The sequence below is a fragment of the Heterodontus francisci genome, chromosome 21, assembly GCF_036365525.1.
Source record: "Heterodontus francisci isolate sHetFra1 chromosome 21, sHetFra1.hap1, whole genome shotgun sequence".
NCBI lineage: Eukaryota > Metazoa > Chordata > Chondrichthyes > Heterodontiformes > Heterodontidae > Heterodontus > Heterodontus francisci.
Genome location: NC_090391.1, coordinates 36787159 through 36813299, shown reverse-complemented (window position 1 = coordinate 36813299; position 26141 = coordinate 36787159). Strand labels below are relative to the sequence as shown.

At 45.3% G+C, this 26141-nt stretch overlaps 1 protein-coding gene across 1 annotated transcript; it reads right to left on the bottom strand.

The window, feature by feature from the left end:
• Positions 1–14387: 14387 nt before the first annotated feature.
• Positions 14388–19475, bottom strand: LOC137381090 (probable G-protein coupled receptor 139). The gene is made up of 2 exons (XM_068053479.1): positions 19463–19475; positions 14388–15286 (listed from the first exon to the last, which is right to left on the bottom strand). Exons 1-2 carry the CDS (start codon positions 19473–19475, stop codon positions 14388–14390), a joined length of 912 nt encoding a protein of 303 aa, XP_067909580.1.
• Positions 19476–26141: the final 6666 nt, after the last annotated feature.

Sequence of the window (26141 nt, the reverse complement as noted above, 5' to 3'; positions counted from 1 at the left end):
ATCTTCTCGGGTGAACCGCTTCCAACTACCTGCAGCACAGTCAGCTGTTACTCCTTGATGCACTCAGCTGTCCCAATTAGGCAACAACAAAGACAGTGCAGGATCTGCACTGGGAGTCCTTGACGGGGACAGTTGTATTACGCTTTTTTGATGGGAAAGTGCAGAAAGGGTTTTACTCTGTATCAAACCCGTGCTGTATGTTCCCTGGGAGTATTTAATGGTGCAGCATAGAGGGAGTTTACTCTGTTTCTAATCCCGTGCTGTAACAGCCTCAACTTTTCTTTGATGGGGTAATGTAGAGGGAGTTCAAATCTGTGCATAAAACGTTATTTTTGCTTTATGAATTGGCTTTTATACACCAAGAACCCATTTATAATTGTGGTGGGGTGTGTCCTATATATATATATATTTACACAGACCATTTCCCCAAAGATCAGTAGTGGAGTGTGTGGTGAAAAACAGCCAACAGCTGAGGTGCGGTCCCTTCAATAATCAAAGAGGTGTGCAGCCTTGCACGCTCCAGATACACATGGAACAGGGGCTCTTCCAAGCTGCAGAACTGACAGGGAGCTTGGGAGTAAATGAAGCTAACTAAACGTCCATTGCACGTCCAGTCCTCACCAGCCCACGTCTACGATGTAAAAGGAAAGGACTGCCATGTTGCGAGACATCCAGTGGGGATTCCCTTCACTGGCAGATAGCAACACGGACCCCATCTCACACAGGAAACCTCTTTGCACTGTGCGGAGGCCATTTCAGAGAGTCAGCTCAGGCTTTGTGGGATCAGCTCCTGAGGACATTTGCTGGTACTGGGTCTGATGAACAATTCTGCATGAACGTGGGTCAGCTCTACCAGCAGCACGCCACACCCAAGACCCGTCGATCCCCACTGTGAGAGATGTCGCAGAGGCTTTGGCTCTACGTCCATCTGTTGGTCCACCCCAGGAGCCAGCCACCTGGACGGCAGTGCCCTTTCGGAGGCAACCATGTTCCAGACAATGAAGAGATCCCATTAAAAGAGAGGCATATCCCTCAGAGAGACGTAGCTAACAGTTGCCACCAGAAGCTGATTGTTGTCTTAAAGGCAGTGTGCTGGTAGAAAACAATGTACGTCCCCCATGTACAGCACCTCAGAGGATGTTCTATGTCAAGATATTGCTGCAAGGTCCAAATGTGGAGAGTGCAGGTACCCACCAGCTACTGTCACCCTCCTCTATCGGGAGACTCAGGACCATGGCACAGATGCAGAAGATATCGACGACCTTCTTCTGAATCTTGGTGACAAATGCAGAAGGCAGGACCAAAGTGACCAACCATTACCACATCAACGGGTCCACCAGATGGTTTAGACCAGCACTTGACCCTTGTAGAAAATCATGTGGAACAGTTCTGCCCAGCACATTCTGCCCAGTGGTGACTTCCACCTCCCCTCCTGTCAATTTGTCGGCCAGGCTTCCTCAGCAGGGCTCCTGTGGATACCCAGATAGAGGAGGTGCGTGGTGCTCCATCGCAAAAGACGTTAACTCCTTCAGAAGGGAGTCCATCCGCCACTGACCTACCAGAAATATGGAACATTTCACCCCATTGATCCTCATGGAGGATGAGGGCGAGAAGATATGCTTCCAGTCATGCATCCTCTGCAAGTGAACAGAATCTGTGCCCGTGAGGAGCATCTCATTAACATAAGCTGAGATGACGACCAGCATGAGTAGCCCAAGCAGAAGTAATCCCGCCAACGTCTTGGAAAGCAGGCACAGGAATGGTTCAACAGAGATGGTATATAATTGGCTAGACATGTGACATCCCTGTTTTACTGATCTGCAAAAGTCGGGTGGAGTTGCATGGAGGGCATTTCTGAGAAGTGGCGCAGGTTGTGTGTGACAGGCGCCCAAGGAAGTTTCGGGGCCTTGCACAGAGGAACAGTTGCGGCTGAGCAAGGATCAGCTCGGCCGGGAGCACACCGCGCTCCCGGTCTTCCACATACCTGCATTGAGGGACATCTCAGAGGCTTAAGCTACTCCAGCACCTCGTGCTTTGGCTCCAGAGCCAGCCGCCCAGACAGATAGAAGCCTTTTGTCCGCCGGTGGTAGAGCACCCTGACTGGAGGCAACCATGTTCCAGACTCTCAATAGTTCCTGGTAAAGGACAGACAAACTCCCTCGGAGAGGTGTATCTGATGGTTGGAGCTGGCTGCTGCGTGTCGTCTTGAAAGCAATGCACCAGTAGATACAATAAGGAGCCAGCGCACACCATCTTGGAGGACTCTCGCGGAATAAGACACTCTGCTGCATCTGAAAGTGGTGATTCAGAGCCTGGGTAGCACTGCATTTCAATGACGGACCGCCCATCTCAATTGGTAGACTCAGGCCTGCAGCAGAGACCCAGTGTTTCCTCTTGCTTAGAAGGATTGAACGAGTCTTTTTCTGCATTGGGGTGACAAATGCAAGGGCGGAATCAAAGTGACCAAATCGCACCACACCATAGAGGCTGCCTGGTTTTTTTGTTTATAACCGGGAGCCTCTGTAGACAAGAACTCGGATAAGTCACGTCCAGTGCCCGAGCCGTGTGTTGACTTTTGCCTCCAAATCCTGCCAGGCAGGCTTCCTCAGCGGGGTCCAGGTGGACTCCCAGATAGAGGAGGTGAACGGTGCTCCACTGAAACGGTCGCCAGACCATTCCCCAGGATCCACGCATAATCGCCCCAAAGGATGTCCCAGAACGCCCTGACGAACTCCAGGGTCAGCCTGCCCAGCCCTGGATATTTAACCATTGAGAGCCAGTGAAGTGCACAGATCAACTCGGCTACCGTGAATGGAGTCTGCTGTCTTTCGGCGCCCTCAAGGCCGAGGTTCGGCAAGACTTCCCACAAACATCTACCTGCATCTTTAGTGGAGAGATCCAGAGAGCACAACGTGTCACAGTAGGTATTGACCAAGAATCCCAATCAAGACTCAAAATACTTTTGGATCTGTGATGAATAATCTGGCATCGGACAACAGCTCAACCAGCTGCTTATGGACCCGCCGCTATTTATCTAGCAAGGAGAAGGAGGGTGAAACACGATCCAGGGGTGGTAATGCGACCTCATGTATGCTTGTCGGGAATCTGCACGCTGCAGGTCCCTCAATACCCCGTTCTTCTCCTTGTACACCTGCCACAGGGCTGCGTCCACGATAGCATCACCAAGCTGGGACCAAAAGTCGAGAACCTCCCTCTGCAGGTGTACGAGCACGGCCTCCCACTTCTTGAGCGATCCCTTCACGTACTCTACACAGAAGACACGGCTTTGAATCTTGCCCTTATCCCACCATAAGCTCAAGGAATGGACCCACCGCCTCCTTCTCCAGTCGGGACACAGTCAACGGAACGAGTCCTAGAATCACTCGTCCTCCAGCAGCCGTTTGTGAAAGTGCCTTGATGTGGCCCCCATCTATGTACAGAACGGTGGTGGTCCGAGCAGAGCACTAGCCACATGGCGACTGTCGAGATACAGCCTGCGAAATGTCGAGACGGGCGATTGGGGTCACATCTCCTACATGTCTCCAAGTGACTGTGCCCGCTACAGGATGGAGTTTATGTCAAACGCCAACCAAGCTGACGGAGCTGGTCAGTTCCCTCAACATCTCCACAGACACTTAGTGGCACAGGGGAGCAGAGCGATACCTGAACAAAAGGGTATAATTGAAATCCCCCCACCCCCATAAATGATGCATTCTCTGCTATCGATAGAGCTCAAGAGAGTGGACAGTTCTTTAAAGAAGTATGCTTTCAATGCGCTTGGCGCAGGCACGTACACATTCACAAGTGGAGCGGCACACCACCCAGGCCACGGCGCAGTGAGGCAAATGGCCTCGCTCAAGCTGCTTGAGTCCCAAGATCTCTGGATGGAAAGCGATGGCCTACAATGTAGCCATCCCATTGGAAGTAGGGATGAGGTGATTCATATAGATCGGACCCCACTACTCCGGGAGCTAGGTGGCTTCATCTCCCAAAATGGTATGGATTTCCTGCGGGACTGAGATATTGTAAAATATGTAGAGAGGCCCACTGCCGCCATTGAAGGGACTGGAAATGATCATCACCTTCCACTCCCCAACAAACATAGAGAGCGACACATTGAACTGGCACTGCATGATCATTCTCATGTCCACGTCTTTGACCCCATTCTTGAAAGCGGCAGGAGTGGGCTTGATGATCACTGCCGAATCTGACCACTGGTCGAGGGCCAGCTCAGCTTTATTACGGCAACAAGTGCAAGGAAGGTCCGAGTTCCACAATGGATATAAGAGGAGACACAGTAGGAGACACAATGGAGGCCCTTTCTCACAAGTGATGGATTCAATATTGTCCTTCGTGTCATCAGTGAGTCCCCATTTTCCTCTTGGTAGCTACAGCCAGCGGTTGACACACCCATTACACACTATAAAGCAGATGTCCAGGCTACGCCAGCTAGTCCCACCTCAAGCTATCTCACCATCAGGAGAAATGGAAAAAGCGCATTCTTTGGGTTCTTCCAAGGAAACGGGGCCTTTGGGAGAAAGATGTTCCAGACCACCATCTACCTCCATCCCCGGGCTCGGGACATGTTTACTCCCGACTCATGGAAATCCAGCCAGAGACCATCTCCTCGCCCGCATTTCCTACAGGCCAAACAGACGGGACACTATGCACCCTGGATCAGGTGTATCCTGGGAAACTGAAACAGGCTGCGGGCACAGGGTGGTGCGGACCCGAACAGGTCTCCCCACCCCGCCTGCCCGACCATTGGCAACCGATGCAGAAGCAGCTTAAACAAGCTGTTGGGCAACGGGGTGTAGTTGACCCTCCCAGGTCCCGCGCACCTCCCGCCCCGCATGCACACCCGACACCAAATACGGGCCCCCTCCTGCCCCTCGGGAGCTACCAAATTTACAGGGGTGTCTCTCCTCTCTGCTACAAGGGATAGGGTGCAGCCACTTGAGTTTAAGGCCATGATTGTGCAGGCAGTAGGGGGAGCCAGAGGACCCACGCCATGCGAGAGACCATGTTCCTCATGGCCTTTTCAGAAGAGAGGGACTTCCTCCTTTTATGCTGGGATCGACACGTATTTTCAAGGACCTTAATCTAACTAGAGGTCTCTGATTCTACTTCTGCATCCTCCTGCCCAAATTCCTTGGGCTTGAGCTCAGCCGCGGGGCATGTGGGCTCTCCACATTACGTCCAGGTCTAAGATCAGGCTCAAGGTGTTTTCCCACAAACAAGGACGCGCGTTTGGGTATTTTGTTCAGAACTGCACTTTCCTTCCACCCGGACGGGTCTTCCTCTCTCCACCAGAGGGCATGAAACCAAGGTCCTCTGGCAAAGCCTGAGTGCTGTCTGCTGCTGGTGTCGGGAGAGGAGGGAGGTGTGAAACGACAGCACCCTAGGCTGCGGAGGAGGATAGGCAGCTCAATGGTTGGTGCAGTTCTTACGAACCTGCCCAAACCCCTTAAATCACACGATGCCCAATCCAAGCTCCAGAAGATATAAATTGTGGTTCCCAGAACGCGATGTTACTGTCGCCCATTTTGACCTCCTCCTATGCCAGCTGTACAAATAGCGGTCGGCGGAAGGAATAGACATATTTGAGACTGCTTTCCTGCAGGCCGACGGGATTGGGGTGATCCCCAACCACCACTCCTGAAGATGGGGTAGGAGCAGCTCACTGGCAGTAGAATATTGCATGAAATTCTGGTCGCCACATTACCAGAGGGACGTGGAGGCTTTGGAGAGGGTAGAGAGGAGGTTTACCAGGATGTAGCCTGGTCTGGAGGGTATTAGCTATCAGGAGAGGTTGGAAAAACTCGTATTATTTTCACTGGAACGACGGAGGTGGAGGGGCGACATTAGAGAGTTTTACAAAGTTATGAGCGGCATGGACAGAGTGGATAGTCAGAAGCTTTTTCCCAGGGTGGAAGAGTCAGTTACTAGGGGACATAGGTTGAAGGTGCGAGAGGAAAAGTTTAGAGGGGATGTGCGGGGCAAGTCTTTTACACAGCGGGTGGTGAATCCTGGAACACACTGCCAGGAGAGGTGGTGGAAGCAGATACGATAGCGACGTTTAAGAGACATCTTGACAAATACATGAATATGAAGGGAATAGAGGGATATGACCTCGGATTGCAGAAGGTGTTAGTTTAGACAGGCATCAAGATCGGTGCAGGCTTCGAGGGCCGAATGGCCGGTTCCCGTGCTACACTGTTCTTTGTTCTTTGTTCTTTGTCCTTTGTCCGAGAGTTGGACAATTGGATCCGCTGTGCAGTTGCTGCCATAGTATCCACTGGCACGAAAGTCCCACCTTTGGTTAGTCCCTTAAACAGGCAGCGAGAGTGCCCGGTTAAACTTCAGGAAAACAATTTAAAAAGTTGCCTTACCGCACATCTGTGAGGCTGTGACAATGGCCAAGGGCCATTGTTTTTACAGAGGCCTCAATAGACCTGTTGGTGTGGACATAGTTCTTTATTCCATGGCTGGAAGTAAGTAATTTAAATCGTGACGGCTGACATGGATGGCTGCAACCTCGGTAGAGAGGAATGTGTCTCCTGTGTTATGTGGGAAGTAGTGGACACACTATGTTTTTGACAAACCAATCTGTAGTAAGTGTCTTCAGCTGCAGAGGCTAGACCTCTGGGTTCTGGAACTAAAGGGGAGGCTGGAGTCACTGTGGTGCATCCGTGATGCAGGAACGACTTGGATAACACCATTAGGGACGTGGTTACAACGCAGGTCGGAGCATGTCGGCAGAGAGGGAATGGGAGACCAAGGGCAGTCTACGATAACAAAGCAGGTAGTGCAGGAGTCACTTGAGTCAATCTCACTTGTTAACTGGTTATCCATTTTGGATAATGGTGAGGCCAGTGGTTCCTCAAAGGAATGCAGCAACAGCCATGTCCATGGTGCAGCAGGTGGCTCAGCTGCACAGGAGGAGAGCCAGAAGAGTGCAACATCAGTAGTGATAGGGGATTCATTAGTTTGAGAAACAGACAGGCATCTGAGCGGCTGCAGAATTGACACCAGATGGTACGTTGCCGCCCTGGTGTCATGGTCAAGGATGTCACAGAGCAGCTTAAGGCCGTTGTTCTGGGGGAGGGTGACCAACCAGAGGTCGTGGTCCACATTGGTAACAATTGCATGGGAAAGAAGAGGGATGAGGTCCTATAAACAGATTTTAATGAGTTAGGAAGGAAATTAAGAGTAGAAAATGAAGAGCTGTTATCTTGGCATTACTCCAAGTGCCACGTGCTAGCGAGCATAGGAATAGAAGGAATAAGCGATTTAACACGTGCTTGGAGGGAGGGCATCAGGTACCTGAGGCATTGAGATCTGTTATGGAGTATGTGGGACCGGTACATGGTGGGTGGGTTGCACCTTAGCCGGGCCAGAGCTGACGTCCTTCCCGGGTGGTTTGCTAATACTGTTATGGAGGGTTTAAACCCAATTGTCAGGGGTTGAGAAATTAAGAGGAAACTCAGATAGGAGGGAATCAAAAATGGTAAGAGGAAGTAGAAAATCAGTAACCGAAATTGGAAAGCAGACGACATGAAGACACATTTCAAATAGGTGGGAATGAGGAATAATGTTAAGACAAACTTAAGGGAACTCTATCTGAATGCACGAAGCATGAGAAATAATGTAGATGACTTGAAAGGCAAATAGAGATAAATCGGTACGATTTCTTGCCATTCAGAAGACGTGGTTACAGGGTGGCCAGGGCTGCAAAGTAAATATTCAGTGATAGTCGTAATTTGGGAGCAGTGGGCGAACGGGAGAAGGACGTGGTGTCGCGCTTTTAGCAAGGGAGGAGATCAGTGCATTCATGAGAGAGGATCTTAGATCTAAGGAGCAAGATGTAGAATCCGTTTCGGTGGAGCTGAGAAGCAGCAAGGGGCATCAAACATTGGTGGGAGTTGTTTATAGGCCACCAAACCATAGTGCGAATGTTGGGCACAGTATAAAGCAGGAGATTAGAAGTGCATGTTAAATGGGCAATGCAGTAATAATGGGTGTGATCAATTTACATATAGACTTGGTAAAACTAATCAGCACTGATGCGGAGGAGGATGAATTCCTGGAGTATGAAGGAGATGGGTTTCTGGAGTAGTATGTTGTCGGGCCAACTCGGGAGCGGGAGTGGGCTATTGTACATTTAGTATTATTTAATGAGAAAGGACAAATTCATAACCTTGGTGTAAATGAACTAATAGGAAACACTGACTACATCACGTTAGAATTCTACATTATGTTTGAAATAGATATAGGTCATTGTGAAACTGGGGTCTTAAATCTCAACAAAGTAAACGATGAATGTATGAGAGGCAAGTTGGTTATGGAGGATTGGGAAAATGCATTAAAGGATTTGCCAGTTGCCAGGCAATGGCTAGTATTTAAAGAAGTGTGACACGGTTTACAACAAATATACATTCTTCTGAAACACACACAAAAAAAGAAAGGTGATTCAGCCGTGAATAACAAAAGAAGTTTAAAGATTGCAGTAGGTCACAGGAAGTGGCTGATAAGCCCAAGGATGGGGAGGAATTTAGTGTCTAACAAAGGAGCACCAAGAAACTGATACAGAAAGAAAAATGATTATGAATGCAACTTGCTAGTCACATAAATAAGGTCTGTAAAATCTTCTTTAGGTGTGTGAAAAGGAAACTATTAGCGATGACAGGAGAGCTTGTGGTGTTGAATGGAAGAAAAAACGCAAAGACGAAACAATTAGATTGCATTTCCCTTCACGGTGGAAGAAGCAGAAAATCTTCCAGATAGGCTAGGGAACCAAGGTACAAGTAAAATGAGGAACTGAACGGAATTAATAATAATAAAAAGATAGTACTAGAAACAATGATTGGATTGAAAGTTGATAAATCCCTCGGACCAGATGAGAGGCATTACAGAGTATCGAACTAGATCACTATATACATAATGGATGTTTTAGTAGCTTTCTTTCAAACTTCTGTGAATTATGGAAGAGTTCCTGCATATGGAAAAGTAGAAAATCTAACCCCACTATTTGAGAAGGAAGCAAGAGAGTAAAGAGAGAACTACTGGCCTGTTAGTTGGACATCAGTACTAGCGAAAATGTTAGAATCTATTGTAAAGGCTGAGATAACTGGACACTTGGAAGTTTCTTACTCGTTCCTGGGTTGTGGGCGTCGCTGGCTGGGCCAACATTTATTGCCCATCCCTAATTGCCTTTGCAAAGGTAGCGATGAGCTGCCTTCTTGAACCGCTGCCGTTGATGTGGGGTCGGTACACCAAGTTCTTGACCGAGCGACGGTGAAGGAACAGTGATATCATTCCAAGTAAGAATGTTGTGTGGCTTGGAGGGGAACTTACAGGTGGTAGTGTTCCCATGTATAGGCTGCCCTTGCTCTTCTCGGTGATACTATTCGCGGGTTTGGAAGGTGCTGCCGAAGTAGTCTTGTTGCTTTGCTTCAGTGCACTTAGTAAATTGCACACACTGCTGCCACCGTGCGCTAGTCGTGGAGGGAGTGAATGCTTGTGCAGGGGATTCCAATCAAGCAGGGTGTTGGATGGTGTCGAGCTTCTTGAGTGTTGTTGGAGCTGCACCCATCCAGACAATGGGAGGCTATTCCATCACACTCCTGACTTGTGCCTTGCAGATGATAGACCGGCTTTGGGAGTCAGAAAATGACTTACTCGCCGCAGGATTCCGAGCCTCTGACCTGATCTCGTAGCCACTCTATTTATTTGTCTACTCCAGTTCCGTTTCTGGTCAATCGTAACCGCCAGGATGTTGAGAGTGGGGGATTCAGTGATCGTTATGCCATTGAGCGTCAAGGGGAGATGGTTAGATACACTCCTCTTAGAGATGGTCATTGCCTGGCACTTGTGTGGCACAAAAGTTACTTGCCAACTATCAGCCTAAACCTGGATGTTGCTCAGGTGTAGCTGCATTTCTGCAGGGACTGCTTCAGTATTCGAGGATTCGCGAATGGTTTTGTACATTGTGCAATCATCAGCGACTATTCTCACTCTGACCTTATGATTTAACGAAAGTTATTGTTAAGCAGCTGAAAATGGTTGGGACTAGGATACTACCCTCAGGAATGTCCTGATGTCCTGATGCAGTGATGTTCTGGATCTGAGATGTTTGCTTTCTGGCATATCTGGGCTACTCTGTGCCTTCGTGGAAGTTGCTGCTCGTGTCTGGGAGGCTGCAGCTGCTGCTGGGGCGCACCTGCCTGTGGGGCCTGCCACTTGTATCGATACCTCATCACAGCAAAGGGCTGAAGGAAAACAGGGTGAATTGTAGTTAGCTCTATACATCTGGCAACGTTGGCTTCCTTCAAAAGGTCAAGTACGCCTGCATGGACAGAGGTTTCTGTTAATTCCTCCTTCAGTAGCATTCTAACATGAGTTCAATGTAATGGCAAAACATCGCCCACACAAGTTTTAAGCAAGTTTCAGCCATCAGCACCATTGGAATATCAATTGATTTGCCTGCACTGGACCACGTGCAACACCAACCTACACTGGTTCCCAGTTGTGTCCCCAAACAGTGCATAAATTTGCAGAGTTACCGCCACCCCTCTCCAATCATACACAACTGCAGAATTGCTCCCTTCCCCGACTTATCGAAAAACAAATGCAGAGTTGCTCTCTTCCCCGCCCTATCGATAAACAGGTGCAGAATTGCCTTCTTCTCCTTTATCGATGCACAGATAAGTGCAGCCTCCTGCTCTGCTTTATCGATAAACAGATGCACAATTGCCTCCTGCTCCGCTTTATTGATGAGCATATGCAGAATTGCCCCCTGCGCTGCTTTATTGATAAACATGCAGAATTGCCTCCTGCTCTGCCTCATCGATAAGCAGATGCAGAGTAGCCTCCTGCTCCACCATATCGATACTCGGATGCAGAGTAGCCTTCTGCTCCGCTTTATTGATAAACAGATGCAGAAGTGCACCCTCCCCTTATTAATAAGCAGGTGCAGAGTTGCCCCTTTAATATGCCTTATCAAGAAACGAACGCAGAGTTGTCCCGTTCCCCCATATCTATACAAAGGTACACAGCGGCCCCTTACCGCCTTATCAATAAATAAATGAAGAGTTGTTCCTTCCTTTCCAAATTGATGAACGAATGTAGAGCTAACCCCTTCCCGCTTCCATGATTCATGTTAACTGACTCACATTTACAAGAGGTGTTCCAGTGTGCATTGTTATTAAAAGATTCAGATTTACCAGATGTGGTCCAGTTTGTATTGTTAGTAAATGATACTCATTTACCATTTGTGATGCAGTGTGCATTAATATTAAATGCTTCACACACTTACCAGTTGTGGTCCAGTATGCCTTAATTTTAAATGATTCGCATTTACCAATGTGCTTCAGTGAACATTATTATTAAATGCTTCAATTTCCCAAATATTGCCCAGTGCACTTTAAAGTTGAATGATTTACATTTACCAGATGTGCTTCAGTGTGCATTAGTATTAAATGCTTCCTGTTTGCCAGATGTGCTCCAGTGAGCCTTCATGCTAAATGATTCACATTTATCAGATGTGCTTCAATGTGCACTATTATTAAATACTTCACATTTATCAGATGTGTTCCAGTGTAAATTATTATTCAATACTTCACATTTCTCAGATGTTATCTAGTGTGTCTTAATGTCAAATGCATCACGTTTAAAAGATGTAATGCAGTTTGCATAATTATTAAATGATTTACATTTACCAGATGTGCTCAAGTGTGCATGTTTATGAAAAGATTCAGATTTACCAAATGTGGTCCAGTTTGTATTACTATTAAATGATCCAGTTTGCTTTATAATCAAATGCTTCACATTTACCAGATGTAATCCAGTTTGCATTATTATTATAAAAGCAAAATACTGCGGATGCTGGAAATCTGAAACAAAAACAAGAAATGCTGGAACCACTCAGCAGGTCTGGCAGCATCTGTGGAAAGAGAAGCAGAGTTAACGTTTCGGGTCAGTGACCCTGCTTCGGAACTGACAAATATTAGAAAAGTCACAGATTATAAACAAGTGAGGTTGGGGTTGGGCAAGAGATAACAAAGGAGAAGGTGCAGATTGGACCAGGCCACATAGCTGACCAAAAGGTCACGGAGCAAAGGCAAACAATATGTTAATGGTGTGTTGAAAGACAAAGCACTAGTAAAGATTAGGTGTGAATATACTGAATATTGAACATCAGCAAGTGCAAACCTGAAGAAAAACAACCTGAAAAAAACAGTGGGTAAGCAAACTGAACAAACTAAGATGAAATGAAATAAATGCAAAAAATGATTGTAAAAAATGTAAAAAGGAATGCAAAAAGGAATGAAAAGATTCAGATTTACCAGATGTGGTCTAGTTTGTCTTACTATTAAATGATAATCATTTCCCAGTTGAGATCCATTGCACATTATTATCAAATGCTTCATATTTACTAGATGTGGTCCACTGTGCCGTAATGTTAAATGAGTCACATTTACTAGATATGGTGCAGTGTTAATTATTATTAAATGCTTCACATTTCCCAGATATTGTCCAATGGCTTTCATGTTAACTGATTCAAGTTTGCAAGATGTGTCCCAGTGTGCATTATTATTGCAAGATTCAGATTTACCAGATGTGGTCCGGTTTGTATTCCCATTTAATAATGGTCATTTACCATTTGAGATCTAGTGTGCATTCGTGTAAAATGCTTCACATTTAGTGTTTGCGGTCCAGGGTGCAATATTATTAAATGCTTCACATTTCCCAGATGTTGTCCAGTGCACCTTAATGTTGAATGATTCACTTTTACCAGATGTGCTGCACTGTGCATTATTATATGCTTCATATTTACCAGATGTTATCTATTGTGTCTTAATGTGAAATGAATCACCTTTGCAAGATGTGTTCCAGTGTGTATAATTGATAAATGTTTCGCATTTACCAGACATGTTCAAGATTTCATCATGATTGCAAGATTAAGATTTACCAGATGTGGTCCAGTTTGTATTACTATTACATTATACACATTTAACAGTTGAGGGTCAGTGTGTATTATGATTAAATGTTTCACATTTACCAGTTGTGGTCCAGTGTGCATTATTGTTGAAGAATTAATACTTATCAGGTATGATCCAAGATGCATTATCATTAAAAGTTTCAAATTTTCCGCATTAGGTCCGGTGCATATGGGATGTGGTGACATGGTGGCAACGTCACTGAAGTAGTGCTGGAAAGACCTAGTCGAATTCCCTGAGCGCACATGTTCAAACCCCATCACGCCAGTGGCGGGATTGTGATTTCAGCTCATTAGTACTGGAGGCGTGAAACTGTCAGTGATTGTTGTTAAAAACCCATCTGGTTCAATAATATCCTTTAGGGAAAGAGTCTTCTGTCCTTACCTGCTCTGCTCTACATATGAGCACTTGAAATGCAATAGCATCCAAAGCAACGGGCCAAGTGCAGGAATATGGAATTAGAATAATTAAGTGCTGGACAGCCGGCGTGGACACGATGGGCCGAAGGGGCCGTTTCTGCGCTGTATAACTCTATGACTCTATGAGTCGAGACCCAAAGAAATGTGGTTGGCTCTTAACTGACTGGCCTAGCAAGCCATTGAGTTGCCAATGGCAATTACGGGCGGGCAAAAAAATGCTATTCTTGCCAGCGGTGCCCACATGCCCTGAAAGAATTAAAATTACTAAACACCACACACGTTCCAGTTTACAATATTATTGAACGCAGTGTGCATCATTATTGAACAGTTCACATTTACCAGATGTGGTCCAGTGTGCAATATTATTAAATGGCTCACATTTACCAGATGTGGTCCAGTGTTTATTATTAATATTGCTTCATATTTATCCTAACTGGTCCAGTGTTTGTCATTACTGTTGCTTCACATTTACCAGATGTGCGTCCAGTGTGCATTATTACCCAATGTTTCACATTTACCAGATGTGATCCTGTGTACGTTATTACTCAACGTTTCACATTTACCATATGTGATCCCGTGTCCATTATCATTAACTGCTTCATTTTTATTAGATGCGATCCAGTGTGCATTAGCATTGAAGACTCCACATTTGCCAGCTGTGGTGGAACGCGCATTATTCGTAGACACTCCCCATTTAGTCGATGTGGTCAAAGTGTGCATTATTATTAATGGTTCACATTTAACGGACACGATCTTACACACTGCAATATTACTTCATATTTATCTGATGTGGTCCAGTGTGCTTTACAATGCAGCTGCATTGGGCTGAGTAGGTGGTTTATTGGCCAGTTCTCGCTCTTAAGAGAGTCAGCCTGTTTCCTGCCATCACCTGCCAGTCTGGTGTTATGGGACAGAAGAAGGGTATGGTTTTCAATCTACACAGATGCATCTTTCTGTCAATTGCTTGCTATTTACATAATCTCCCATTCAGTGTGATCATGTATTTCATTTCAATCATCAGCTCTTCTCTGCATTTTCTCTGTGTCAGCCCATAAATACACGTGTTGGTGCAAGAACTGAGAAGCTGCAGCATGAATCCCGTTTGCTGGTTGATGTATATTGGGTTACTATAGTATCTGTCTGTATAATTGTAGTTTTTCACCCGCCACCTTAGGGAATGCACAACATATGTCATCCAGAGAAGAATGAAATTACCAGATATAGTAAAGAGCAAGATCATTGATCTCTTTCGGTTCTCACTCTCTGGATCATTTTGGTTATTGATGCTGCTGAGGAGCGCCCTGCGGACGATATTGGACTTTAGAATATGTTTCACAGTGAGAGTATTTAACAAAAGGATCAAAAAGATCGGCACTAAATGTGTTAAAATACTGTCAAACCACTCGTACACCGCCCAGAAGGGCGAAGTGTAATAGGCAAAGGTTTCAATGCAGAAGTATGGAATGTTGTTAATTATAAGTTGGGGTTCATACATGAAATAAAAGGGGATGCTTCTCAGGCAGCCGAGCACACACACGGTCGCTGAAACCATGTTCGCCGTTCTCTGGGTACAATGCTTTCGCTGAAGATTCGGACAACAAATGGCTACAAAGCGATCAAAGGTGAAAGCAACCATGAACCAGACGGAGCAGTCCAGTGCTGCAATTTTCGTGACAAGTTTCATGGCGCATACGGGAGTGATGAACAAGAATTTTATTGGCAAGTAAATATTGTTAATTCGCTTCAATATTACTTCAATGATCACCACCATTAGATCCGCCACTGCCATGGCCACCAAGTAATGAGTGACACATTTGGAGAGACCGCATTTTCCACGGGACAGGATCACAATCGCGAGCAGGTTCACTACAAGAGAGAGAAAAGGGAATTATCATTAGACCATCCCAAGATCAGTCGCAGTCCCCGACCCTTGGCACTAATTTCAGCTTTGATGTTTCCTTTGTTAATTGTGATTAGTTCTGGACACAAAACTGATCTGGAGTTGCAATGAGGCAAATTAAAATGAACTGAATTGTACGGAAACTGAGTTAAATAAAAGATTGAGGGAAAATGTAAGAATGCAGAAGATTCTGAATATGCAGCTATAACGTGTGTTGCTTCAGAAAAAAAAAAGATTTTAGTTTCGGTGGCTGCAGCGTGGATAGCAACGGAGGTGCGTGAACGGGCTTACAGCTGTGAAGTCAATTTCAGCGTAAGTTTAAAAGTGAATTCCCTTTTGTTTTCGGAGGACCAGGGGACTGCTGGGTAAGGAAAAGTAGATTTGTTGGGAATTTGGAATAGTGGGAATGGAGGTTAAGGCAGTTGCATGTTCCTCCTGCAGAATGTGGGAGGTAAGGGTCGCCAAGAGTGTCCCTGCTGACTGCATCTGTGGGAAGTGCGCCCAACTCCAGCTCCTCGAGAACCGCGTTAGGGAACTGGAGCTGGAGCTGGATGAACTTCGGATCATTCGGGAGGCGAAGGAGGTTATTGAGAGGAGTTATGGGGAGGTAGTCACACCTCAGGTAAAAGAAGTAGGTAGATGGGTTACCGTCAGGGGAAGGAGAGGGAACCAGCAGGCAGTGCAGGGATCCCCTGTGGCCGTTTCCCTCAACAACAGGTATACCGTTTTGGATACTGTTGCGGGGGACGACTTACCAGGGGTAAGCAATGGGGTACAGATATCTGGCACAGAGTCTGTCCCTGTTGCTCAGAAGGGAAGGGGGAAGAGGAGCAGAACATTAGTCATTGGGGACTCCATAGTTAGGGGAACAGATAGGAGCTTCTGTGGGAACGAGAGAGACTCACGGTTGGTATATTGCCTCCCAGGTGCCAGGGTTCGTGATGTCTCTGATCGTGTTTTTGGGATCCTTAATGGGGAGGGGGAGCAGCCCCAAGTCGTGGTCCACATAGGCACCAACGACATAGGTAGGAAGAGAGATGGGGATTTAAGACAGAAATTTAGGGAGCTAGGGTGGAAGCTTAGAGCGAGAACAAACAGAGTTGTTATCTCTGGGTTGTTGCCCGTGCCACGTGATAGCGAAGCGAGGAATAGGGAGAGAGAGGAGTTGAACACGTGGCTGCAGGGATGGTGCAGGAGGGAGGGTTTTGGTTTCCTGGATAATTGGGGCTCTTTCTGGGGTAGGTGGGACCTCTACAAACAGGATGGTCTTCACCTGAACCAGAGGGATACCAATATCCTGGGGGGGAGGTTTGCTCGTGCTCTTCGGGGGGGTTTAAACTAATTCAGCAGGGGAATGGGAACCTAAATTGTAGTGCCAGTGTACAGGATGTTGAGAGTAGTGAGGTCAGGGATATGGTTACAAGGACGCAAGAGGGCACTGGCAAGCAAGAACCTGGTTTAAAGTGTGTCTATTTCAACGCCAGGAGCATCCGGAATAAGGTGGGTGAGCTTGCAGCATGGGTTGGTACCTGGGATCTCGATGTAGTGGCCATTTCGGAGACATGGGTAGAGCAGGGGCAGGAATGGATGTTGCAGATTCCGGGATTTAGATGTTTCAGTAAGAACAGAGAAGATGGTAAAAGAGGGGGGGGGGGTGTGGCATTGTTAATCAAGGAGAGTATTACAGCGACAGAAAGGACGTTTGAGGACTCGGCTACTGAGGTAGTATGGGCTGAGGTTAGAAACAGGAGAGGTGAGGTTACCCTGTTGGGAGTCTTTTATAGACCTCCGAATAGTTCCAGAGATGTAGAGGAAAGGATAGCGAAGATGATTCTCGACAGGGGTGAGAGTAACAGGGTAGTTGTTATGGGGGACTAGTTGTTATGATGCGATTAGGCAAGATTTCGGATGCGTAGGATGGAGAAGGAAACTGCAGCGGATGGGAACAATCGAAATGTGGAGCTTATTCAAGGAGCAGCTACTGCGTGTCCTTGATAAGGATGTACCTGTGAGGCAGGGGGGAAGTTGTCGTGCGAGGGAGCCGTGGTTTACTAAAGAAGTTGAAGCGCTTGTCAAGAGGAAGAAGAAGGCTTATGTTAGGATGAGACGTGAAGGCTCAGTTAGGGAGCTTGAGAGCTACAAGCTAGCCAGGAAGGATCTAAAGGGAGAGCTAAGAAGAGCAAGGAGAGGACACGAGAAGTCATTGGTGGATCGGATCAGGGAAAACCCTAAGGCTTTCTATAGGTATATCAGGAATAAAAGAATGACTAGAGTTAGATTAGGGCCAATCAAGGATAGTAGTGGGAAGTTGTGTGTGGAATCAGAGGAGATAGGGGAAGTGTTAAATGAATATTTTGCGTCAGTATTTACAGTAGAGAAAGAAAATGTTGTTGAGAATACTGAGATTCAGGCTACGAGGCTAGATGGGATTGAGGTTCACAAGGAGGAGGTGTTAGCAATTTTGGAAAGTGTGAAAATAGACACGTCCCCTGGGCCAGATGGGATTTATCCTAGGATTCTCTGGGAAGCTAGGGAGGAGATTGCAGAGCCTTTGTCCTTGATCTTTATGTCGTCATTGTCGACAGGAATAGTGCCGGAAGACTGGAGGATTGCAAATGTTGTCCCCTTGTTCAAGAAGGGGAGTAGAGACAGCCCTGGTAATTATAGACCTGTGAGCCTTACTTCGGTTGTGGGTAAAATGTTGGAAAAGGTTATAAGAGACAGGATTTATAATCATCTTGAAAAGAATAAGTACATTAGAGATAGTCAGCACGGTTTTGTGACGGGTAGGTCGTGCCTCACAAACCTTATTGAGTTTTTCGAGAAGGTGACCAAACAGGTGGATGAGGGTAAAGCAGTGGATGTGGTGTATATGGATTTCAGTCAGGCGTTTGATAAGGTTCCCCACGGTAGGCTATTGCAGAAAATACGGAAGTATGGGGTTGAAGGTGATTTAGAGCTTTGGATCAGAAATTGGCTAGCCGAAAGAAGACAGAGGGTGGTGGTTGATGGCAAATGTTCATCCTGGAGTTTAGTTACTTGTGGTGTACCGCAAGGATCTGTTTTGGGGCCACTGCTGTTTGTCATTTTTATAAATGACCTGGAAGAGGGTGTAGAAGGGTGGGTTAGTAAATTTGCAGATGACACTAAGGTCGGTGGAGTTGTGGATAGTGCCGAAGGATGTTGTCGGGTACAGAGATACATAGATAGGCTGCAGAGCTGGGCTGAGAGATGCCAAATGGAGTTTAATGCGGAAAAGTGTGAGGTGATTCACTTTGGAAGGAGTAACAGGAATGCAGAGTACTGGGCTCATGGGAGGATTCTTGGTACTGTAGATGAACAGAGAGATCTTGGTGTCCAGGTACATAAATCCCTGAAGGTTGCTAACCAGGTTAATAGGGCTGTTAAGATGGCATATGGTGTGTTGGCTTTTATTAGTAGGGGGGTCGAGTTTCGGAGCCACGAGGTCATGCTGCAGCTGTACAAAACTCTGGTGAGACCGCACCTGGAGTATTGCGTGCAGTTCTGGTCACCGCATTATCGGAAGGATGTGGAAGCTATGGAAAGGGTGCAGAGGAGATTTACTAGGATGTTGCCTGGTATGGAGGGAAGGTCTTACGAGGAAAGGCTGAGGGACTTGAGGTTGTTTTCGTTGGAGAGAAGGAGGAGGAGAGGTGACTTAATAGAGACATATAAGATAATCAGAGGGTTAGATAGGGTGGATAGTGAGCGTCTTTTTCCTCGGATGGTGATGGCAAACACGAGGGGACATAGCTTCAAGTTGAGGGGTGATAGATATCGGACAAATGTGAGAGGTAGTTTCTTTACTCAGAGAGTAGTAAGGGCGTGGAACGCCCTGCCTGCAGCAGTAGTAGATTCGCCAACTTTAAGGGCATTTAAGTGGACATTGGATAGACACATGGATGAAAATGGAATAGTGTAGGTCAGATGGTTTCACAGGGCGGCGCAACATCGAGGGCCTTAGGGCCTGTACTGCGCTGTAATGTTCTAAATGAAGGAGGAAGGGAACAAGACACGTGTAATATGAGAATCCCGATGGATGGGACTGCTCTCACCGGGTCTCATTCTTACCCTTCCAATTGTCGCCAAATAATTACGTGCAAAGTGTAATCTACCGTTACCTCTCCTGTCCATCAATGATCTATCCTTTATCCGCTCCCATTTCACATTGACATGCTACTCCTCGGCTTCATCATTCGAAAATGCTGCATCATTTTCCACATTTCTGTTGACAACACCAAGCTTGACATCACCATGTCTGTCAACTCCTCCACGCCACTAAATTATCACACTGCTTGTCTGAAATCCATGATGAACAACATTTCCTTCAGTTAAATATTAGGAAGAGTGAAACCATTGTCTTCTGCCCCGTCACATCTCTGTTCCCTCGCCATTAATTCCAAGCCACTCCGTGACAATTGTCTGACATTGAGCAAGACTGTTCACAACGTCAATGTTATACCTGATGAAGAGCCAACCACATATCTGCGCCATCACTAAGGCAACCTATTTCAACATCTGTCCACTGCCCAACTCGTCCCCTGCCTCAACTCATCTGCTGCTGAAACCCTCATCCATTCTATTGTTACCTCCAGATTTGAATCTGCCAATACACTCCTGACTGGCTTCCCACATTCTTTCTTCTGTAAACTTGCAGTCATTCAAAACCCAGCGGCTGAGGGATTCACTCGCACATAGTCCTGCTTCCCTATCACCCTTGTGCTCGCTGACCTATGTTGGCTGCCTGCCAAACAACGCCTCTATTGTAAAATTCTCATCCTTGTTTTGAATTCCGTTGATTTCCCCACCCCCAACCCTGTAGTCTCCACCAATCTTTGCAGATTTCTAGTCTCCTCTAATCCTGGCCGCTTGTTCATCCTTGATATTAATTGCTTCACAATTGGCGACCATGCATTCCCTGCCTGGGTTCTGAGCTCTGAAATTCCCTTCGAAATCTATTCACATCTCTAACTCGCTTTGCTCATTTATGATATTCCTTAAAGCATGCCATTATTTCCTTACGTGGCTCGGAGTGACATTTCTTCCCCTCCATAATGCTCCTGTGAAGGGGCAAGGGAAGTTTTATTCCTTAAAAGGCGCTATATTAACACAAGGTGCGATTGCTGACTAGACATTGATGTGGAGCAAAAATAGACAAGATGAAAAATGGAATGTGGAATGAAGGTAAGAGACTGCAATACGATTAATAATGAATTCAAAGGTGTGTCAAAACGGGAAACGAAGCAACGAAATCGCACTTACCAGCCCTACTGTCATAGCCTGTTTGCTCTTTAATTTACCCACCTTTGCAATCTCATCTTTCTCGGTCAATCAATACTGATAACCCTCCCTGTCCTTTCAGGCAACTCTGTTATGGAGAGACAGACAAAGGAGGCAGAATCAGGACAAAATAAATCCCTGAGCGATCTGGGGAATTTATGGCGCGTTTGGTGGGTTGGAGAGAGATAAGTCTTGAGTGGAGCGAGGGAATCAAATAACGGGAAAATCAGGCAATGGGAAAGGTGCAATGAAGAGACATTCTTACAAAATTCCATTTCATATACATCTCTTTATCCATTTCCACCACCACCTAAATCCATTTCCCATAATCCGCTTTGCTCTCTCTCTCTCTCTCTCTTTCTCTCTCTATCCATCTCTCTCTCCCAGGTTCAACTGATGCTGCCCTTTTCCCCAGCTCTGTTGGAAGCTAAGTTCCCAAATACTCCTACGGGGTTTCTCCATACCATTTAATTCCCAAGCACTGGGGGACTCTTGGATTGGCGAGTATTGAACCTACATTGTCCATAACCTATGAATTCCATTGATATAATTTTCGGCCTGCTTCATTTAGATTGCAATTTTCACATGCAGTATTTACATTTAACAAAAATGCATCTGTTTCAGTATGATCAAATAATCAATTGCAAAGCCTTTCCCTGTGGTATTTCTCCTGCATTTAGTGATCAATGGAGACGCCATGTGTTCCAAACATAGTTTTAAAAGACTATGACTTATCCTAGATACCTGTCACATTGCCATCCTATCAAGTTTAAACAGCCAAGTAACCGGCTGCAAGACGGAAAATAACTGCGCATACAGTGCTACCTAATAACTAATTGATTTCCTACAGAGCTGACTTTCGAACAGCACCCTCACCAGCCAAGAGCTTACGAGGCAATCACTGGCCCTGACAACTTCTCTCAGATCTCAGGCAGAGTGAAAGCTACTGATAAAAGGTTAACAACCTAAAATGTTACCTCTGTTTCCCTCGCTACAGAAGCTGCCAGACATGGCGATTATTGCCAATTTTTCTGGCTTTATTTTATTGTTGATATTGGGCATGCAGTCTATTTCAACAACGGAAAGTACTTTTATTTGAATCAATGAATGATCATGGCCCTTTCAGTACCAGCAATACAGAACTATCTTTCTCTGGAATCATGATTTTTGTGAAGAGCTCATAGCCAATGGTCTGGACTAAAATGGTTAATTTTCAGGTGAAAATGCTTTGCTTCTCCTTGTTATTTCCGACAATACAAAAAAAAAGTTGAAACCTCAATGGAAACAATGGTGCAATTTCTGACGGGGTGACTGATGACATCTGTTGCGAGCGTCTATTGGAGATATGGAATTCTCCTAGATAGAGTACTGGGACATCACTTACCATTATTTCTGTGGTTGAAGTTTCAAACAAATTGGTAATTTTAATTAAGAAATCTTATTAAGCAGACAACTAACAATACTAAATATATTTATACAATAGAATAGGCGATTATATCACAGACGTCAAAACATATTACACAGTTTGCATATTCTCTGTTTTCTTTCCATCTGTCTTTCTGACAAGCTCTTCATCTCTTTCTTATGTCCAAATTTATTAATACTGTTATGTACAGTAGAGGACAAGGAACAAGAACAGAAGCAGTTACATTGCTTTATACTTTGACCAGTTTTATTGTCTTACCCGTTATACCAACGGCTGCAAGAATAGGGTAGTAAATGCGTTCAAATTCAAAGATGAATGGATAATCCATGTTCCATGTCATCGCACGCTGTCTTTGAGACTCTGACTGAAAATTGTGAATTCAGTCAAATGAGACCCTACTTATACCAGTGGGCGATGGTGACTGGGATAATTAGCGTGAAGTGCACCACATTAGTTATATTCAGTTAAACAAACAAAATTAATCATCTATTCTCCCCAAGGCACCATTATCCAACTAAACCTATCTTCAGGGCAATTGCAAAACACTTTAAAATTGCTTTAGAATATTTTCAAAAACAAGAAGTTCCCTGCACGTTGCCACTGAGCTGCATAGACAACCTTATTAATCAAACATATGGACATTGGTTACATGTACAGACAATGACTTTGATCGTCATTTTCAAAAATCTCTACTTAGAACTGTGTACTGTGTGAATGGCCCCCAAGTGTTTGTAATTGGGAGCTGAAATTATTGACAGCATTTTATAATTTGAAATTCCAGGAGAACATAGAACATAGAACATAGAACATACAGCACAGAACAGGCCCTTCGGCCCACAATGTTGTGCCGATCCTTTGTCCTCTGTCAAGGACAATTTAATCTATACCCCATCATTCTCCTTTATCCATATACCTATCCAAAAGCCTTTTGAAAGTCCCTAAAGTTTCTGACTCAACAACTTCCCCGGGCAAGGCATTCCATGCCTCGACCACTCTCTGGGTAAAGAACCTTCCCCTGACATCCCCCTTATATCTCCCACCCTTCACCTTAAATTTATGACCCCTTGTAACGCTTTGCTCCACCCGGGGAACAAGTTTCTGACTGTCTACCCTATCTATTCCCCTGATCATCTTATAAACCTCTATCATGTCACCCCTCATCCTTCTCCTTTCTAATGAGAAGAGGCCTAGAATGTTCAGCCTTTCCTCGTAAGACTTATTCTCCATTCCAGGCAACATCCTGGTAAATCTCCTCTGCACCCTCTCCAAGGCTTCCACATCCTTCCTAAAATGAGGCGACCAGAACTGCACACAGTACTCCAAATGAGGCCTTACCAAGGTCCTGTACAGCTGCATCATCACCTCACGGCTCTTAAATTCAATCCCTCTGCTAATGAACGCTAACACCCCATATGCCTTCTTCACAGCCCTATCCACTTGAGTTGCAACTCAAGAAGAGAGCAGGGATGTATTTAAGAGGCAAAGTAGATTATCACATTGCTATGAAAGTACTTTATTTAAAATGTTGTGAATGAGTGGAGAGATTGAAACAGATGTTGAACTTTTTTTCAAAAGAATGTTCATTTCAAGGTTTTGAGTTTTTGTGTAAAACCTAACCTTTACTGTATGTCACAATCCTTAAGCTAAAGAAACAACAAGAGACTTGATGACTGGAGGAGTTGTTCTCAGAGAAATGACATGTGAAGATTTATGGTGGTCAGGAAGTTTTGACTTTCAGTCGGGCTGTGGATATTTTTGTGAGTCAGTTGCAAAACAGCCTGCCAAGAGAAAGAATGCCATCTGATCTTTTCTCCAGTTCTCCGAGAAACCCTGAGAACCCAGTGTGATAACTGAAACTCCTGATGCTGAATTTCTTCTGGAAGGCATTCCAAATTAATCTTCCACGTCGCCTGAAGGGAAATGTTGCGAAACATCCCAGTGACAGCCGTCAACACATTTGTGGGACGCCAGTAAAACGGACAACTGCTATCATTTCACATCTTCTCATATTCCTTCGACATTTAACAAGCATTTGGCCAAAGCATTTTGTTGCCTTTATTGTAAAGAGATCTCTGCAGAGAGAACATCTTTATTTTTCTTTAACCGGTGTGTGAGAGTGTGTGTGTGTGTGTGTGTATATGTGTGTCTGTGTGTGTGTGTGTGTGTGTGTGTGTGTGTATGTGTGTGCATGTGTGGCTGTGTGTGTTTGTGTGTATGTGCGTGTGTGTGTGCATGTGTGGCTGTGTGTGTTTGTGTGTATGTGCGTGTGTGTGTGTGTGTGTGTTGTGTGTGTGTGTGTGTTGTGTGTGTGTGTGTGTGTGTGTGTGTGTTGTGTGCGTGTGTGTGTGTTGTGTGCGTGCGTGTGTATTGTGCTATTATTAGAAATGAACTTTCATATTTCTATCAGTGTGTTAATCAGTGTTTTCATCTTGACCGACTAAGTCGTGTTTTATAATAAATTAACAATTTTGTTCTTTATTAAAGAAACCTGGTTGGTGGATTTTATTCTTAAATAAAAGAAGAGTATATAATTGGTTGTATCGGTAACTGGATAAACGCTGAAATACATTTTGTGACCCGTGGAGGAGTGGAACTAGAGAAAGACAATGAACTCGTCCAGCCTCAGTCGTAAGAACATGGTGGAGAAAACAACGGAAGAATATGTTGATGCTGTGAGACAAAGAGTGATGTGATGAGGCTCACGTTTGGCATGCTCATTAACACAGCCTAAATGGGCTGAACGGCCTGTTTCCGTGCTGTACATTGTAAGGAACCACGTGCATTTGCACAGCTTCTGAAAGGTCCATGTTTTTTTTTTCAAAAGGGTTTTTCTTTCGAAAGTCATAAGCACAGAAGATGGGATGAATGATATTCAAGAATTTTCAAATTGTGAAAGTTTATTCTCACCTGTAAGTCGGGAGAAACATACTGAGCAAAGTTTCTGAGCTAAACCAGATGTATTATCAATTTCACAGACTCTCAGAACATCAACCTTTATTCAAAGGTTCTGTGGCAGGAATCTACACCAGTGAGATAGAAGATATCACAGGAGTACCAAGCACTGTCATGAGGTTAATTTAATAACTTCGACCTAAATACCGAATTAAACAACTTTGGATCCGAACCACCGGTCCCATTTGTTTGGAAATTTCGCTGGTAATGGTTCTGTTCTTGCCATTTATATCTTCACTGGACTCAGCATTTGCTTTTGTACATGTCCCATTACCATACATGTTGTTTGCACCACCATCCCCTTTATCTTTTAATAACGCCTGCCCGCCATGCAATCACAGAGTTTCCCGTTCTGCAATAGAGTGTGTTGCTTCTATTTCCCCCCTTTCTTCTTTACTTTTCACCCTCCGCTGCCCATTTCACCTGTCATATGCCTCATTTTATTCCTCTGCTCTCTGGTATTCTGCCCTCCCAAATCACAACTCCAAACCTTCACCACTCCCTGACCTTCCCATTCCCTTGCAGCCATTCCAACCTTGCCCCTCTTTTAGATACGCTGACAGGTCCCTCTCTGATTCTCTTGACATCCCAAACCGGTTTTCCACTCATTCACCGACTTACCCCCGGTGGATAATCTTACTTACCTCAATGTATCCCACTAAACCCTCTAAAGTTTGCCGATGTGGACTCTGTCAGTGGGTCGACTATCATCGTCCATCTCTGCTCAATCCTCCAAAATGTCCTCGCAATTGTTAACAAGGTTCTATTCATCTACACGTTGATTTTGGATGATTGCATCGTCATCAATATCTTGACTAAAAGCTTGGCACATGTGTAATGATACATTTCCCCTTGACATTGACTGGCTATACCTACTTGCTAACTATCCCGCCTAGAATGCTAAAGCGGAAGTGTGGCCCCTGATCAGCAAATCTCACCTTGGTTTGACCATCTGCTCCTAGAATCGTCTCCTGCCTTGAGCATCTCGCCTTGTTTCAACCTCGTCATCTCTATCTAACTCAGCCTTGAATAAATTCAATGGTACAGCCCGCATTGCATTCTGGGAGGAAATTTCTACAGACGAAGGAAACTTTGAGAACAAATTCTCCTCGAATCCGTTTTAAAAGGGAGGCCTCTTATTC